This window comes from Stegodyphus dumicola, chromosome 2, assembly GCF_044657685.1.
Source record: "Stegodyphus dumicola isolate Sdum_Otavi_A_Nest chromosome 2, ASM4465768v1".
NCBI lineage: Eukaryota > Metazoa > Arthropoda > Arachnida > Araneae > Eresidae > Stegodyphus > Stegodyphus dumicola.
This window is the reverse complement of record NC_140769.1, coordinates 212,449,809-212,466,086: the sequence shown is the minus strand read 5'-3', so window position 1 is coordinate 212,466,086 and position 16,278 is coordinate 212,449,809. Positions and strand designations below refer to the sequence as shown.

The following is a 16,278-nucleotide window of genomic DNA, read 5'->3' as shown; positions in this document are numbered from 1 at the left end:
CATTTAGTATGGATAAGTTTTGATTTGGATTTTTGACGGAGATACATAGATACTAGTAATAAGAAGCTGAGATGCATTAGTATTGATTAAAATTGTGATTATATCTCGAGTATTAATCATTATTGTAGAATTCCATTTATTGTTTGGAATGAATATGGCTGTACGAGGAGATAAAACACCGGTTGAAGCATGACGTTGAATAATTGTCCAGTTATTTGGAATTTTTCCTAGTCTGCCAGTGATGCAATAAGATTCTTGTGTTATAATAAAATCTGCCAGATAATCTACTTGATACTGACTTAGTTGGTCGGTGACGGTCTTCTCTCTTTGAAGATTTATTTTGAGAAAGCGGATGCCATTGTTATTCTTTTTATTGATGGAAAGGGTCTATAGATAGTCTGCAGGATCTTGCATTATTGTTGATAATATGTATTGGATTTTACTCGTCTAACTTTTGTTTGATATGTGGACCAGGAAATAGCTAAAGCTGGATGTTTACAGTCAAATTTTGTTTCATACTTTTCATTGTTAATCCAACAGTTTATGCAGTACGGAGTTTGGGAATAACAGCAAGAAACATGATATTTTCCGCCGCAGAATGAGCATTTTGGTTTGTTTGTCTTATGAGAGAAATCCTGACAGACTTGACATCTGCGTACACCGATAAACTCGGTTATTTTATTGGTGCGCCATCCAATATATATTTGTTTTTTACTCATAAGATTTTGGAAAGTTTGACCGTGACATTTTATGATCCATTTATCAGTATTATTTTGATCATTCAGTTTAAATAAAGGTCTTAGCTCGGAAATATTTGATTATGTTTCTTGGGCTATAATTTGAATCAAGGCGTCAGAGTTGAAATGTTTTTGGAATATTATGAATTGTACATTTTGGTATTCTGGCTTCAGGAAATTTTACGTTAACTATATCTTTTACAACTGTTTTGGCAATGAGGTTATAGCTGATTTTTCCTATACCTTCTAGGTTATGACAGTGTATTGCAAGGCTTCCTTGAAGAAGGGTGTTTATTTTTTTGACGTTGATATTTAATGCTTGCAGTGGTATTATTTGCAGTGGTATATGATTTATTTGTTCTATTTTTCTTTTCCGGATCTTGCTTCGTTTGGTCATTAAATCAATCGTTCTACAGTCGTTATCCAGTTCTGGCTCTTTTCGGTGTTCATCCGGTTTCCTTTTCGGGTTTGACAGTTCTTTTTCGGTTCCAGCTTGTTTTTCAGATTTGGATTCTTTTCCGTTTTTTGCTTCTTTTCCAGGTATTGCGACTTTTCTGACTCGTCTATATTTTCCAGTTCTGGCATCTTTTCCGGCTCTTGCTTCTTTTCCATTTTTTGCATTTTTTCCAGTTTCTTCTTCATTTTCAGTTCTTTGTTTTTTATTTTTTGCATTTTTTCCAGTTTCTTCTTCTTTTTGAGTTCTTCTTTGTTTTTTAGTTTTTGCATTTTTTCCAGTTTCTTCTGCCTTTTCAGTTCTTCTTTGTTTACTTGTTTTTGTATCTCTTCCAGTTGTTTCTCCATTTTCAGTTCTTCTTTCTTTTCTAGTTTTTGTATCTCCTCCAGTTTTTTCTTGTTTTTTAGTTCTTCTTTCTTTTCTAATTTTTGAATCCATTCCAGTGTTTGCTTCTTTTTCAGTTCTTGCTTCTTTTCTAGTTTCTGTTGCTTTTCCAGTTTTTGTTTGTTTTTCAGTTCTCCCTTCTTTTCCAGTTTTTGCTTCTTTTTCTGCTCTTGTTTCATTTTCAGTTCTTGCTTCTTTTCCAGTTTTTGTTTCGCTTCCTGGTCTTCCTTCTTTTTCAGTTCTTGCTTCTTTTCCAGTTCTTGTATCTTCTCCGGTTCTTGATTCTTTTCTAGTTTTTGTATCTTTTCCAGCTTTTTCTTCTTTTTCAGTTCTTGCTTCTTTTCTAGTTTTTGTGTCAATTCCAGTTTTTTCTTCTTTTTCAGTTCTTGCTTCTTTTCCAGTTTCTCCTTCTTTTCCTGTTCTACCTTTTTATTCAGTTCTTGTTTCTTTTCCAGTTCTTGCATCTTTTCCGGTTCTCGCTTCTTTTCTAGTTCTTTCTCGTTTTCCAGTTTTTGCTCCTTTTCATGATCAGAAGGAGGGTTTTCCAATCTACAAAATAATCAGTATATCTTTATTTCAGTAGTAAAAAAGTGAAAGTAATGCAACGACGATCACGTTTAACATGTACAACACTTCCATATTTAGATACTATATAACACTTTGGGCTCAGTTTCATAGAGAAAAATCTCCCCGTAGGTTTATTGTTTGACAGAATGTTTTTCTACAAAGGGCGAATTTGTTGTTTTCGTTATAAGGACCTAAAGCCAAGCAAAGAAGTTAAAGAATTTGGCGTGATTTGTATGCAATAAGCTACCACCATGAATCTCACGTAGAGCGTGATAATTTGCAAAGTTTCACTGCCTTACTTTTCCTTACTTAATTTTTACATATGTTGTAATAATAATAATAGTAATAATAAACAGGTGTCTTAAAAACAGAGGGAAAGAAGGGCGAAAATTGCAAAATAGGAGGAAAAAATGAAACTGAAATGAAAAATGAAACAACTACAAACAAAGGATGGAAAAAGCATTTTAGAAGATATACACCTAACGTACTTTCTGAATCAGCAAAACCTGTATTTAAACGAGTATAAGTTTGAGAGCTTTAGATTCATTTATTTTTTGAATCAATTACTATTTCTTACGCATGCCAGATATTTTAAATTTCTTCAATTTTTGTATAATTTACTTACGTATTTTGTATTTTAACCTTTTCTTATTATTATCCCAGTAGAGGTAACCTTACACATCATTAAATTATCTCCGAGTTTCATCATTTAAGTCATCTTTCTCTCAGAACAATCTCTTTGCATCGCTGGCTGCACAGGTTTCAAATTTTCTCTCGTTATTCCAAATTCAGAACATTTTGCTGGTCTATTTCGTGGTCCAGCAGAGCAGCACTAGGAGTCTTGCCACCATTTGTATTCAATTGAAAATTTTATTCTCATTCTTCAGTTACATTCTTTAAGTTTTAATCATTTATACAGGAAGAAAGAAAGAAATCAAACACAGTAAAACAAATTAGGAAAAGAAATATCTGTTTTCTCCTATATTTATTGTTCCCTGTAATTTCTTTTGCCTGTTCCATTAAATTTATTGAAGGAAAATTTGCTAAGTTTTTCAGAATGTATTTCCTAAATCCTTATGCGAATTAAGCCTTTCGGAGCGTTTCGGCTACACTTTAATGGTTTTTAAAATGTAATGTTTGAATATTGACAGCTGCCTATACTGAAATATTTTCTCCATAGTCTTTAAAAAAAGAAGAATTAAAGTTCCAGGAGATTTTTTTAATGAAGGACACACATTTCTTATTTGAAGGGCAAGAGGAAAAAAAAGAGATATTTTCGGATGGCAATATGTAGCATTGTAAACACCGTGTTTGTAAATTTCATCATATAGTAGCGACACTTGAGTCATAAGTAATTATGCACATATATGAGAGAGACGACATCGTGGAAAAATGAAATGGCAAAACAGGGCCGAAACAACTTTCCTGGCCGGTACAAACAACACAAAACACAAGAAAGAACGGACACCAATTATGCTTAGCACAAGAGAAATTAAAAAATAGGAACAAAATTAGACACTTATGGACCTCAAAGAAGGTGTTCGAAATTACGACCTGCGCCCTGATGCAGGTATCACATCTCTCGCACATCGACCATAAGATGTTCTGGAAAATACTGTGCATCCTGAGGACTTTCCCAGCAGCTGCCACGATATGTGCCACAAGTTTCTGTTGGACTTCTAACAGGGATTTCGTGCACTAATGTGTTGACGTACCCCGAGCGGAAGTGATAATGCAAGTGAAGTCTCGTGATCTTGCTGAACAATGCACTGGACTACCCCTACCAAACCCATGTTTAGGATACTTTCCTAAGGAACTTTCGAATACTTTCTTTGATGACGATCCAATGTTTTTGTTCTTATTTCATAGTTTCCGCTGCGCTAAGAATAATAAAGAAATATCTTTACACTGTTCGTACCCTATTTTTCTTGTGTAGTCTCTCGTCACTATGGCGCCAGGAAAGCATTTCCGACCATGCATTGCAATAAACGATTATATATATATATAATTTATTTCCTAAACAATATTGATTAATTGATTATATTATCTCCTAAGTTTAATTAAAGTAGAATTATTTTAAAAGAGTGAATCCATACTGGTAAGTTATATTTCGAAAGATGTTTTGAAGTAATTTGAAAGCAAAATGTTAAAAATGTTTTAACGGGGACTAGAGTTAAACCATCATGAAGAATAAAATTTCAATTGTAAAAGGAAAATTAAAAACATGTAATCATTGTCATATATCATATATATATATATATATATATATATAATCCTTATATAAATATATATATATATATATATATATATATGTTACCGTAAAAGACCGAAATTGGAGAATGTCGACTTTCACCGGAGAATGTCAACATTCACCAAATACGTCGGTGAAAGATCGAATATTGCATTACATTCTTGTACTCGTACATTCGGACCCTCACCGGTGTATGTCGACACTCACGGATGTGCTGTGGTGTAGGTTGAAAAGAGAGGAGTATATGTACACGCTGTCATTGCAAAAGGAAGTGTTCCACAAATATATGCTGTTGTAAAAGCAAGGGCCTCTTGTGCAATTGAAAGTGTCATAAGAGTTTAAGTTTTTGCAATAAATAAGATTTGAATCACGTAATTTAGTAAGTTTTAAACTTCTATTATTTTCCTTTCTCATTTTGAATGTACAGTGTGTTTTAAGTTCTTATATTCTTAAGTTCTTAATTTAAGTGCGTTTTTTCGTGACCGAATTACGGAGAAAATATAATATTCTTATGTGTTCAACATTCACCATAAGTAGATGGTGAATGTGGACATTTACCGGTGTAAGTCAGAAATAAGAGTATTTGGAAAATATTTCGGACATACAACAAGCGACTACGTGAATGTTGACATTCACCGGTGAAAGTCGACATTCTCCAGATTTCGGCGTTTCACCATAACATATATACGATAAACGTATATATATAGATATATATGTAAATGTGTGTGTGTGTGAATTAATGTTAGGAATTCTGATCGCACATATTGATCTATAATACAGAGCAAATTTGGCAGATGAATAAGATAAAATATTCAGATTTATTTCAATTCATATTTGCGGCTCCAATTCATTTGAAATTCTAAACCTACCTATTTCTAGAATATTTATATTTCTCATATTGTTGGAATAGGAAGAAAGTAGCACGACGTCGTGTCAGGGGTGACAGAGATAGAAAAAAATGTGCATAGTTCGACAATATTGTGGTTTAGTAAGAGAAATATTTGATTCAGGAAATTTAAATTCCCACTTAGCTGGATCATCATCTTTATGTAAATCATGTGATGGGGATATATATATCTACATAAATATATTTTAATTAATTAATTTTTATTTTTTAATTTTCTATTAATTCAAAATTATTTAATATTATATATTAAAAAAATAATTACAATGAAAAGTTGGAATCTGGAAATTTTTATTATGTTTGATGAGTACATTCTCTAAACTCGAGCTAAATAATATTCTAAATCTCTGTAAATCTAGAAATATATAGTCTAACAGAAACAGATGAAGAGAACAATTTATATTAGATTTGTTCCGAATAGAGTATAGGATGGATTTCAGTGTTTACGTAATTTGTTTTACATACATATATATTATTATTTATAAACATAAAGTCCTTTTTGTCTTTGTTACTCTAATTATATCAACTATTTGACATTCAACAACTAACTTCATAACAACTTCTCATTCACAAATTTTACAAACTGGCCGTTTAAACACGTGTATTTTGTATATTAGCTTTCTGTTTAGATATTTCATTAGTTAATGCAATAACGTTTCCTCATAATCAAAAGTTATGACAATAAATTTGAATTCTTCACAATAGGATTTTCCATCTTAAACATTTATAATATATTTTTGTAATGAAGGATTGAAAAAAACATTAAGCATTATAAATCTGAAAACGTATTATTTTCCAGACCAGCGTTTTTGTCAAAAAATTATTAAAGGTATAATTAAACTGGACCTGAAACATTATGTTTTGTTTTATTATTTTTTCTGAAAAGACTTACGTTTCCGACACGTATTGCAATCTTAAACATTGGGGATCCAATTCTTCTAGTAGTTGATCGCTGTAGTATATTCCTGCTTCTCCTTCTTCTTCTTCAAATATACGTCGATAATTATTTGCGCTGAAATATTTTTATTTTATTAAATATATATGTTCATATGTTTGAATTCATTAATTTAATAAATGATTACTTATACGTTTTTTGTCAAAAGTAGTAAGTTACAGTTTGCGAGCATTTTTACAGATTGTCAAAGATTTTTAAACGCTCAATGTTCCACGAAGAAAATATCTTTACTTATTCAAAATCTTTTAAAAACAATAAATATGGAAATGAATATTCCTCTTATTAACCTAAATTCCATTATGAGAATATACAGGTATAATAGGAAATGAAGCTGCTGGCACCAACAGCTCAGGATGCCATATTAAAAGGTCTGATTGACATCTATCATCTCAAATCAAACCATGCAATCAGGAAAAAATTTTCCAAACACGTTTTAATAAAATAACAAACAGGATGGGACGAGACAGATACAAGAAGATTGTTCGACGGTTACCTCCCGCAAGTATCCCTATAAAGAATAAATTTTTTTCTCCAATTAGATTGGCAACAAGTCATGGAAAGTTCCCATTTTATTACCAGAGATTCTTAAGAAGCACGTAAAATGCGAGCGCGAAAAACCTGCAAATCTGGAAAACCTAAGCTTTATAAATGGCACTCTCCCTTACTTTCCCTTCTTAGAAAAAATAACCAGGATTTGCATCAAAAATTCCAGAGAAACGTGTTTCTACAATATGAAGTGTGTGTCTGCACTTCAACAATTTATGAAATATATTATTGAAAGTGAAGGAACTGTGATTATAAGTATCTAATCATATTACAAAAGTGAATAAGCATATATTTAAGAACAAGAAAATTTTTTAAACGGTGGCTTCCGTTGACCATGCTGATGAAATTTCCAGTCGAGTGCAATTAATCAATGTTTGGGATCTCAACCTGATGGCTGCGTATGCTGAGTCGATGACTGATCATTCATTTGGACAATTTCCGCACAGGATTAAAAATTGCCTTCCTACAGACTTCTTCACTTAACGGGCCATGCGTTCAAAACACAGATTTACACGTTAACTGAAATGTATAAAAAAATTAGCGAAAACAAAAAAAGTATTTAAACGCACAATATCTCTTCGGATCTTCCTATGTTCCTGATTATTACATCTGCTGAAAACAATTTAATACGTTTAAATGCAACTACATTTCATTGAAGTGATCTATTAAATGTTTAACAGTTTTCTGCTGTTGACTTCAATAAATTTAATAATGTTTGGTATTTCATTTGTTTCCAGCAACACCTAGTCTCCTTTGCAAAGAAAATTAATATTAACTTTTGTAATTAAGAAATGATTTAGATGAAAAATTAAATTGGACTGGAGATAATGTCTCGGTTGTTTTCGTTAAAAGAAGTTGGTGCTTTCCTAATTCAAAAAATATCTCCATATATATACATAACATACATGTAATTAATTTACACACTTAAAAAAAGTATTCTTCACATGGTATCTTCAAATGGGTAGATACGATAGCTGAAAAACAAGTGTCGGACTAAAGCGGAGCTGCAAAGAGCGATTTGTTGTACTGATACTTCCGTTTATATAATTCTTGTTATTCGATGCATGTAGTTTTGTTGAAATTCGTGTTACAAATTGCTTTATTCTCTGATGTAAAATGAATTATCCCAAATTTTATTCAGAAGATTTAAATAACGGTTTCGATCACAATACACAGCAGTTACTAGTAAAATATCTGGATCAGTGACTTTTTGACGTCATTTAAAACGCTTAATTACAGGGCCGTAGTACAATTCCCAACCGGCCCCAAACCCAGGGGTATAGCGATATACAATAGTGAAATGATCGAAGATTCTTTGGAAATAATCGCTATCATCGAATGACATGCATATTCTATTTAAGTAATCATAGTCATCAGCTTTTAATATTCGTTGCAAATAATCATTGTCATCGAATAATCATTGTAAAGAATTATTCTCATCGGATAATCATTGAAAATAATCTTTGTCGTTACATAAAGGGGCATAATAGCTGATGTATAAAGAATTGTACTCAAATTCTCAATAAAACAATCGAATATGTATTGCAATTTATCATATGATCATTATTTACAGGAATGATTCTTAAATGATTTCGACCTACGGCTCCTAATGACGCCGAGAAAAACTTGCGCAACTGTGACAAAAAGAAGATTTTAAAATACAATAAAAGCTTGAAAGCTAGGAAAAATGTCTGAATTTAATTTCCTTTTGTTTAAATGAAGCTTAATGTTTTTAAAGGAAACTGAATATAACGTCATTGCATGTCGAAAATCTTTCGTTAATATCAGTATTTTAAATGAATAGCTGCTTTTGGCAACTTTTATGTTTCACCTTTGGATACGTGACACGATATGCTATCGCTACGTTAATTCCTTTATTGAGATTTTGAAATTTTGTTATATTGAAATAAATTTAAATCATAAACTCTAATGTATTACCTGAAGTGTCAAAGGTCTTTGTTTCCTGAGTTGGCAAGAAAAATTTATTTACGAATCGCTGGTTGCTTGGAAAGAATGAATACATTTTCTTCATAATGAAATGTTTCTATGCAGTTTATGCTATTCTAATTTTATTTATAAAAATTTAATTTCTTTTATTGTATAGTTCCTTTCTGAGTAGAAGTTTAAACTTCTGTAGGTATTTAACGTAATTTAGATGCAATGTTACTTTACTACAGTTACATAATTTTTTTTTTAATTTACTAAAATGCCTGAACGCAAGAAGACAGCACAAATGTTACAGCGAGCTACATAAAAATGAAGTAAGAAACACTGGGAAACTCAGCAGGCAAGTACAAGAAAACTTGCGAGCTTCAAAAATGAATGAAGATACAACTAGAAACTCAGCAGGCAAGCATAGTGACAAGAAAGCTTACACATTCAAGAAAGTGAAGAAGAAACGAATAGGAGTTCCAGCAGACAAGCAGCAACTCAAGAAACTTCGCGTGCTCAAACTGTATCAGAAACTAGTAGAACACACAAAAGACATTCAGAAAACCAAGAAACACTGCGTGCTTCGGAAAGGGAAGCCGAAGCGAAACGGAGGCCCATTAGATAAGTGGAACGTCAACAGAATATGCGCGATGAAGAGAAGCGATGAAGATAAGTTGCGCGATGAAGATACGTTGCAAGTAAACGAAGGATACAAGACTCTCCGCGTCACCGTAAGATTCGACAGGAAATAACAGAACAGCTCAAGAACCTGCATAAACAACTCAAGACGCTGCAGATTACGAACAATTTCGGTTCGAAGAGGCAGAACTTGTACGAGAAAACAAGCTTCGCAAGAACGCATTAAGTACTCTTCACAATGCAGGAAGTTTACTTTGAGCAACACACTGTATATATAGAACTGGTAGACATATATAGTAAAGATTTTGCTTTGGCAACAGCCCCCTAGTAAAATGTATGAAGTTTATATTGGTATCTCACAATACCTGAACGAAATTTTTCTATTTACTTCTTCATTTACTATTTTCTTAAATTTTTTATCAGTAATCCTGTCTATCTATTATAGATATCAAAATCAGAAAAATTTAATTAATTATCTTTAAATGTATCTAAGTAATGAAAACTTCGCCCCTATTCATACCGAAACAACACGATGTAATTGTAGATAGCTAGAAAGTAAAATGTATTCAGCAGGCTGTACAGCAAGCGGCATGTATAAATGGTGATAACACAAGAATGGTATTTAATGTTATATACTGGCAGAGTTTTAAAATAAGAACATATACATCAGTGTTTTAAAAATACGAATTTTGCATCAAATTGCAAAACAAATATCTTAAAATCTGCCTTTTCATGCATAAGAGTTCAGCATTCGGAAAATTATATTTTCGTAAACGGTTTAGCAAAAATAACAAAAATTATTGCCTTGAGAAATGGATAATCTTGGTATGAATCCGAATTACGCCAAGACTACCCGTCAATGGTTGTTTTGAACACGCCCTAAATGTATATATATATAACCCTTAAAAAACGTAAAGTGAGTGAATCTACTATCCGAGTGTGTAATAGTATGATAATGCTATGTCGTATGAACATAACTTCTTGCATTGTAAATAATCTGTAATATTATGATAATGCTATGTCCTATGTGTTGAAGTATGTTGTAACAGTAAGTTGCGCTATGTCCTAAACGTTGTTAGTGCTATGTCCTATGTTTACTGTAATCAGGTCCCCTGTGTCCAGAGAGCTAGTACATGGGGGCTATACCATTTTTGTCAATGGCGATGGCGTGGTGCCCCCTGTACTTGTTCCTGTCCTGTCCTGTCCTATCCGAGTGTGTCTTTATGTCTTGAGATTTTAAGAAATAAGAAATGCATTTATCAATCTGGATAAAGCTAACGCTATTGCCCGAATAACAACGTTTATTTAACACTTGATATAACCAATTTCATATACATCTTGAAAGAAAAACATAAATTTCCTAATCAGATTCTACCAATTGCAGAAAAAAGACAGAAATAATGGAATTTCTAATAACACTACAAGTAACATACCGAGGAATAAATTGCGCGGCAAAACTGATGCAATCTACAATATGTAAACCAAAAAATTTAGGTTCCGCTATAGAAATGCAATAGAATGAGAAATGAAACTATGATGAGATTTATAATGAAAAATTTACCATAAAGTATTAATATATGGTATTAGTAAATATATACTTTTAATACTACTCATTTAAATATGCTGAAACTTTCATAATATTCATTACTTACAAACGCTTTTTCATCCATCGAAGCATAGCACAAGCCATTCTCAATTCAGTGCTGGTGCACGTCAATAAAATAAGGATAAATCCAAATTTTTACAAAAAATCAATCGCCTTGACTCGTTTCTCAGAAAACGTATGTCTACAAATGCAGTATTAATATATCACATCAATATAATTCGGGATCATAAAATCTCCAAACAACGCATTAAACGCAAAAAATCGCATTAAGGCAGAATGAAGAATTTTCACTCTTACAATGGCTTTTACAACAATATACAATAGAATCTAATTTCTAAACTAAGTGTTCATTGTTACACCATATTTCATTCTTGAGGAATCTTTCATGGTTGTTCAGTAATTCTAACTGTTAACTGGTTTAAATCGAATTATGATTTCATATATATGCACAGACTTATATATGTATATATTAATACGTATCTGTAGTAACATACATCATCTTATTATATGTAGGCGCATAATTCTAAATTAATTATACTAGTCAACATAATTTATATATTGATAGCATCAGACTTTAAAAATTATTTATTACTATCTGCTTGCTAACTATTATATAATTACGTACAGTGGTACCTCGACATACGAGTTTAATTCGTTTCGTAACCTTGCTCGTATCTCAAAGCAATTTTCCCCATTGAAATAATTCGAAATGCCATTAATCTGTGCCAGCTCTCAAATCACGACCTCAGTTGTTTTTGTTAAGTGTTTTCGAATAAGAAATATGTATTTTCTTATTCAAAAACAAGAAGAAACAATTATTTATAAATAACAAATACATATTCTATAAAAACATAATTAAAAGAAAAAGTGAAGTGCCTACGGAAGCGCTTAATTTTTGTCTCTGGTCTTCGCTTTTTTCGTCATGCTCTGCTCATTTTCACCCGCAGATCGTTTAAAAAACTGTCGAAGGAGGTTTGTTTCTTCCTCCGTGTCAAGGATGCACGACTAGTTGCAACATTTTCGCGCGTTGATTTTTATCCACGCACTCTACAACTTTCTCCCACATTCCCAAGACCTAAGATCACGCTCTCTAGAAGAATTTCGGCTCGACAGCAGTTGTCGCCCAACAGTGGCGGAGGGGTAAAATCGCTGAGCACTGGTAGTTTCAAACTGGTTTCGATTCTAGGCGAATAGGTTGACTGCATGGGAGGTTTCGGAGTTTTTCCTATGTGTAACGTGTATATTAGCCAGATTCCCTTAGAATGTTCTCCACGAAGGCATCCTTCATCCTAGGCAGATAGCGCAAGTGTGCTTCGTTATAATCAACTAAATCAAACCAAACACCAGAATTGCCTGTGTGGCACAGACAGACTAAACACTTGTCGAGCACCGAAGCTAGAATCCTAAGATTCGAGGACGAATACGAAGGTTGTAGAAACCGGCTTTCCTATCTCCATGCCAGAAAACCGCTAAGCGGAAAATATTTTCAAGTTTTTTGTGGTGAGTAGGCGAAATAAAGCAGGATTACGATTATCGTAGGATTTACGTTATAATCATGATGGTAAAGTGATGTAATTATATTAAAATCATGACCAGTATATGAAATTATTCGTCAAAGTTTTGGAATGATTTTGGTATATATGGTTCGAAGGTAGCATTTATGACATTGAAGCATCCTTTTTGAATATTTATATAAATATGTCGCGAGACTGCTCAACTAAGGTGAGATCGTTATAGGCAAGGTCGATTATGCTGACATTTTCTCAAGTCAGTAAATTGACCAAAGTATTATACTTTGGTACTTTAGTTTTACACTAATGTTGAGAGGAAATAAATGTTTCTTTGCTCTTATCTGTTCCGTAATAGAGTTCCAGGTAGAGTGTGATATATGTAGGGATTATAGCGATGTTCAAAGTAAAAGGTATACAGGAAAGAAAAGTGACAAAAAGAAAAATGTGCCTTAAGTTATAGTTGATTTCTTTCTTTCAGCAAATCATGTATATTCTAAACGCGATCGTCTAATACTATAGCCAAAATTTATCGAAACATCGCGGCATAAAAATACATAGCAACGAATTTTCAAGCATAATTTTTTTTTATAAACTGACTAACATATTTACATTTTTGTGAAGTAGCATATTTACATGTATACGAAATGAAAAATAGATATGAGGTAATAATAAAAAACTAAATAAAATATGCTCCCAAATAAAGACGTTAAGGCAATAATTGCTAGACAAAGACAGAAAGTTGGTAACTAAACTGAGAACTTTTGCGGCGAAGACAATTTATTAGTTCAAAAATCTATAAATATGTCAAAATAGAATAAATTCTATGTAGAAATGTTAGCAAAGATACTGTTACGAATTTGGTATTTAAAAAGCTAATGTTACTTCAATTATAAATTAAATGGTTTTATTTCTCGCGCAGTGCAGGGCGTGACGAATATTAAAAGAAAGCTAAGCAGGAAAATTGAAAATACAAGATGGCGTGCATTAAATAAATAAATATCTCTTTTTGATTTCGAGAAAGTACTGGAAAATTCTAGCGCGTGATTTTAAAATCTTATAAAAGGAGGAAAACGTCTCAGTTCGCAGTAGTTGCTTAGTTTGTTGTTGTTTAGAAAACTGCTCTTGTTGATTGTAGCGAATTCGCGGATTAGCGTTCTTTAGCTGTTTTGAATTACGTTCTATTGGACATTTGAGTAGTTAAAAGATAACTACTGTGAGATATTGTAATACTGCATGATAATTTGAGAAAATGTAAGCATTTTTGTTGTGATAATAATAAATTTTTGTTCATTTTTCATCGGACTTGTGCATTCATTTCATAACGAACTCGTACGCACGCAACAATTTTTGGTGTCAGAAGTGGGATTTGAATGCCAATAACAAGAGCGATGGAAGAGCAATTAAGGCAGTTGATCTCAGCCTTTACCTCGTTGAAAGAAGAAATGAAATCTAATCAGGAAAGGATTGAAGCGGGACAAGAATCCGTTAAGGAAGAGATAAAGGCCATTCAAGCTGGTCAATTAACTTTTAAAGACGAAATAAAAGCCGTACAAGTAAAGATTGAAAAAAGTCAATACGAAATGAAAAGAGAAATTGCCTGCATAATGGAAACCAAATTCGATGCTATGGAAGGCAGAATAGATGTGGTTGAAAATAAAGTTGGGCAAATTGAAGAAAAGGTTTCTTCCGTAAAAGGTCAAATTGAAGAAAGAGTTTCTTCGGTGAAAGAAGAAATAGAAGAAAGAGTTCCTTCTGTAAAAGACCATATAGAAGAGCGAGTTTCTGCCGTCGAGCAACAAATTGATGATAGGGTTTCAGCCGTTGCGAAAGAAGTTGACACTTTAAAGAAGAGCATAGCGAACGAAAGAAGCAATTCTGAGGGTTTTAAATTCTTACCGATGCCTGCTCGTCCATCTCTGAAGATATCCACATATGATGGGAATACATCCTGGCAAGTGTATAAAACACAATTTTCTATCGTTTAGGATGCGAATGGATGGGATTCCCAAACTAAGGCCTGCCATCTCGCCGCTTCTCTGAGAGCAGACGCAGCGGATATCCTGCAGACGCTTCCAGAAAACCAAAGACTTGACTTCGAAGCTTTATCCGGCGCATTGGAACTGCGCTTTGGCGAGAAATGTTTAAAAGACTACAGCAGGCTTCAATTAAAATCCCGTCAACAGAAGCCCACCGAATCACTCCAGGAACTCGCCACAGATATAAACTATAGATATAACAGATATATACCGAAAAGCTGTCCCACCTCGCCTTTACGGAGTGCCCGAAAGAAACGAGGGAAATCCTGTCCCTGCAGTACTTTATCGATGGCATCCGGGATCCCGAAATACAGAAGGCTCTACGAATGGCGGATGTTAAAGATTTGAAAAGTGCTTTAGTGTACGCCATGAAATTCGAGGCAGCCCAGCAAGCCACTCGTCGAGACCGCCACCCCGTGAGAGCTGCTCAAGTCCAGCAGCCAGAGAATCAAGTCACTGCTCGTCTAGACGATTTAACTAGACAACTCAACGCCTTGAGACGGAATATTGGTGATAAGAAACCGACCGTTAAGTGCTGGAACTGCGGTGCTGAAGGACACATACGACGAAACTTCAGAACACCCCAGGGCACGGATGTTAAGACCGCTCCTAGCAAGCAGCAGGGAAACTAATTAGTGGCCATCTCGTGGGGCGGAGGTTGCCAGATAATGAAAAGCCCCAGTTTAAAGCGCTTCAGATTTCTGCAGTGAGAGGCGACAGTAATGGACTTTTTGTAATAGGACATATTAATGGAGTTCCCTGCAATATGACAATAGATACAGGAGCCAACGTTACCATCATCCGAAAAGATTTGGCTCGACAATTGGGAAGCAAACTTATCTGGACGCCGCCCTGCGTTACCCTCCAGACTGTGTCCGGTGAGAAGATCGATATCGCGGGGAAAGTGAACGTTAATATCAGGTTTGGAAGTGCCGCTTACCATCACATAGCATATGTAGCAGACGTTACAGATCCTTGCATACCCGGATTAGACTTTTTAAGGAAATATAATTTTTCCTTGGACTTTAAAAATAATGAATTGCATTCTGCGTCTGAGGACATAACGTTATTTGGAATTAATAATGAAGAAGTTAAATCTGTCCACAGAATCATAGCACAAGACAATATCACAATACCGGCAAGAACAGAAATTTTACTCCCTGGATCTATAGCCGAAAACAGAGATTTTCGCTACGGCATCATAGAATATCCCAATAACTCTAATACCCCGAAAGGAGTACTAGTAGCCTCAACACTCGTCGACTTATCGAGAATGGTTATTCCTGTGAGAGTTGCCAATGTAACTGAGAAGGCGAGAGTTATTAAGAAAGGCGACGTGGTTGCAGCATGTACTCCAGTAACCAGCATTGAAAGAAAGAGCAACATCCCAGAACCCGTGTCCTCAGAGAGCATTACATCGGAGTTATTGCAGAATGCGCAATTAAACGATGAAGAGAAGAATGCTGCCGATCGCGTCATTAAAGATCTTCAAGTTGTTTTCTCCCGCTCGTCTTCTGACGTGGGTCGAACTAGTTTGACGCAACATAGAATCGATACAGGCGATCATCACCCGATCAAGCAACATCCAAGACGCCTACCGTTTGCTAAACAGGAAGAGGTACGAACACTTTTAAAGGATATGGAAGAAAGCGATGTTATCGAGCCTTCAGCAAGTCCATGGGCATCTCCCATCGTTCTTGTCAGAAAGAAAGACGGCTCAACAAGATTTTGCGTTGACTATCGCCGGTTGAATGAG

The 16,278-nt window shown here is 34.1% G+C and overlaps 1 protein-coding gene across 1 annotated transcript in view; it reads right to left on the bottom strand.

Moving 5' to 3' along the window:
- Positions 1 to 984: 984 nt before the first annotated feature.
- The window catches only part of LOC146998831 (uncharacterized), an 80,323-nt gene continuing 65,029 nt past the window's right edge, over positions 985 to 16,278 (bottom strand). The window contains exon 2 of the mRNA XM_085811715.1: positions 985 to 2,124. Within this exon, the coding sequence (XP_085667841.1) occupies positions 1,134 to 2,039 (906 nt within the window). The 5' untranslated portion in view covers positions 2,040 to 2,124 and the 3' untranslated portion in view covers positions 985 to 1,133. The remainder of the gene's footprint in view (positions 2,125 to 16,278) is intronic.